Source organism: Centruroides vittatus, unplaced genomic scaffold (assembly GCF_030686945.1).
Source record: "Centruroides vittatus isolate TY-2023 unplaced genomic scaffold, ASM3068694v2 contig_474, whole genome shotgun sequence".
Taxonomy (NCBI): domain Eukaryota; kingdom Metazoa; phylum Arthropoda; class Arachnida; order Scorpiones; family Buthidae; genus Centruroides; species Centruroides vittatus.
In genome coordinates this window covers 4,534,876-4,538,288 of record NW_027122266.1, presented here as the reverse complement: position 1 = coordinate 4,538,288, position 3,413 = coordinate 4,534,876, and the positions used below count along the sequence as shown (strand labels likewise).

At 35.2% G+C, this 3,413-nt stretch overlaps 1 protein-coding gene across 1 annotated transcript; it reads left to right on the top strand.

Annotated features, from left to right (window-relative positions):
• Positions 1-458: 458 nt before the first annotated feature.
• On the top strand, positions 459-1,301 carry LOC136977744 (uncharacterized). The gene has a single exon (XM_067273294.1). It carries the CDS (start codon positions 459-461, stop codon positions 1,299-1,301), a length of 843 nt encoding a protein of 280 aa, XP_067129395.1.
• The last annotated feature ends 2,112 nt before the right edge of the window (positions 1,302-3,413 follow it).

The window sequence follows — 3,413 nt, the reverse complement described above, 5'->3', positions numbered from 1 at the left end:
CGCTCCAGTAGACAATCCACAATTTCACAAGCAAGGTCAGCTTGTAAAATTGTGGATTGTCTACTGTTTTCCCTCTATTTACAAGTCAACACCTTACAAGTGGTATATTACCTGACCGCAGGTGGGTCCAATTGACAAAGTCGGCGCTTTCTTTGTTTTCCCTCTGTTTACAAATCAACACCTTACAAGTGGTATATTACCTGACAGCAGGTGGGTCCAATTGACAAGGTCGCGCTTCTTTTGTTCCCTCTATGCTAAAAGGTCAATACTTTACATGTTACGTTTTAATAACTTTAGATCTGGCAACGTAGACATTTGTTGAGTTCGCACCTTTGCAGTATAACGGATAAACGGATCGTGTTGTCTGGGTGAGTGCCTAGGTCTAGTAGTTGAACGGTATTTTATAAACGTGAACATTGCAAATATAATTGTGTTACTGTATTGGTCATACCAGCATAATGGGTAAGTGGAGTAAATATAATAAAAACTTCCAAAATTCATGGCTGTCAGATAAAGAATTTAGCAAATGGATCGAAGAAGTAGGGAATGACAGTGAAAAAGCATACTGTAAACTTTGTAAAGTGTATCTCAGAGCCCACAAAACTGACTTAACCAAACATGCATCTACTGCAAAACATGCTAAGAATGCTGCGTGCATAACTTCGCCGTCTCAACAAAGGTTGACAACCATATTTTCTGAAAAGTGTAAGGTCACTAAACTTGAACTCAAATTAGCTGCGTTTGTTGCCTGCCATACAAGCATTAGAAATGTTGATCATTTGACAGATTTGGTAAAAAATGAATTTCCTTCGTCGAGTTCATCATCGATGGCGATATACATAAAAAGTTTAAAAATGCATAGAAGTAAGTGCTCTGCTATTATTAAGAATGTCATTGCTCCTGCACTGCTACAAGAATTAATTGAGGATATTAAGAATCACATTTTTTCTCTTATCATTGATGAATCAACCGATATTTCTTGTGTGAAACATTTATGCTTGTGTATCAGATATTATAACTCAAAGGATAATCGAATAGTATCTCAATTCCTCGGATTGATTCCTGTCACAGTTACTACTGCAGAGGCACTGCATGATGCTGTTACACACTTTTTGTCTGATGTTGGCATTGATATTCAAAAATGCTTTGCTATTGCAACTGATGGTGCATCTAACCTGTGCGGTATTAATAACTCTCTTTACACACGCATGAAGAAGGATAACCCAAATATATATAGTGCATCTGTCATTCTCTTCATTTATCCTGTTCACACGCGTCAGAGGAATTGCCTGGAAATATAGATTATTTACTCAGAGAAACGTATAACTGGTTTCACAGATCTGCTTTGCGCTGTGATTCCTATATGAAGCTATATAAATTGATAAATGATGGCGAGGAACCCCTGAAAATTCTTCCTCTTTCTCCTACACGATGGCTAGCAAGAAGCAACTGCGTAAAGAGAATCCTACATCAATGGGATGCCTTACAATTGCATTTTAAAATGGTTTCTTCCAACTGTGATAGATATTATGCAAGAGAACTATCTGCTATGTATTCTGATGCTGCGAACAAATTGTATTTAACATTCATGGAGCCGGTACTGAGTGAGTTTGAAAAAATAAATTTACTTTTCCAAAAGGAAATGGCCGATAGCTGCGGTGTATTAGAAGATTTACGCAACTTTGTTATATCGTTGTTGAGAAGAATTTTACCCCCATCTTATGCAAATGTTGAAAATATCTTAAACAACGTTGATGAAGAGGATTACGTTTCATACGAGGATGCTGATTTCGGTTACGAATTTTCCAATTTATTAGTGGAGAACTTAGCTTTGGGAAAGATTTCTTCAGAACAAGGGCATTACATACAACAGCGTTGTTTCCAATTTTTAAAAAGAGCATGTAAGGAACTATTAAATCGTATACCAAGAAATATGGAGATTCTTCTGAAGATTCGTAACTTTTCTCCTAAGATCTGCTTGTCTCACACACGCCCACCATTTTCCTCTCTATCATTAGAATTATCTGAGAGATCTCAGATTGGTGAGATAGAAAATCAGTGGCGTTCTCTGCTAACGATCAACTGGGAAAATGTTTTTCCTGATGGCATACCGACAGATGGAACAGATTTCTGGTGCAAAGCTATAACTATTAAAAATTCGGCTGGTGATTTTGTTTTGAAAGAATTGTCTCAATTTGCATTGACTATGTTCAGTTTGCCAATTAGCAATGCTACTGTTGAAAGAGTGTTTTCAAGAGTAACTGCAACAAAAACAAAACTCCGAAACAGAATGGGGCTAGAACTTCTTTCTTCAATTCTCCGGGTTAAAATGATGTTTGAAGACAGAAATATGTGCTGTTATAACTTCATACCATCAGCAAAAATGCTCACATTTAATTCGTCAATATATCACAAAGAATCATCTGAAAAGGAAGATGAGGAAACTGATGAGATTTTTTCTGTAATACAATTTTAAATAGAAGATGAATAATAAATTATTTTGTACTTATTATTATTTTTTTTTTTATTTATCAAAAACACACTGTGGCCAAATAAGCCTTTTTCAAGTATCTTCAAACAAACAACAAATAGAGCAAAACAGTAGGCCAAGAATACATATGCGTAAAATTGTGTGGCAGAAAAATGAATCAGCTTTCAGTTCAGTTTGCTTTACGTTTTTATGCCAGAACACACACGCGTAAAAATTTTGGTCGAATAGGAAACACCATTGCCACTAACACTGCTAATTTTATTAATTTTTTTCCTCTCATATATCTATCAATATGCGCTTATTTTTAATTCTTTTTTTAAACGAAAATATGCTACTCACAAATTTATCTGTACTTACTTCGTTTTCTTGTTTTTTCCTGCTTGACTTCTTGATTCTACTTCTGTTTTAGAACGTTCCTTTCTCTAATTTAACGATTTCACTACATTTTACATTTTTAGTAGACGTTTCCTTTTCTTCTTATTTTAGGTATTCCTTTCTTCCGTTTGCTGGATATAATATATATATATATATATATAAACATTTTACTTTTATTTAGGTTATGTTAGAACGTGGGTCCCTACTGCCCCCGAATCCAGCAAACGGAAAAAAAGAATACCTAAAAAAAGAAAAAAAAGGAAACGTCTACTAAAAATGTAGTGAATAGGCTCAGTATTGCTCGGGCAAAACGAAGATTAAGATTATTACATTATAGCCAATCTCACCTTTTTTCACAGAATGCAAGAATTAGGTTTCCCTGTTTCCAGACTAATTAGAGAATTTTTCGATGGGTCTGAAAATATGTTCGATTTCCCGCAAAAACGCATCTGCGCCTGTAAATATTGCACGTCGCTTTCTTAACACTTCCATTGTTAACATTTCCCTTGGTTTATATCAAGACTCCGTGATGGCCAATCAATTACAT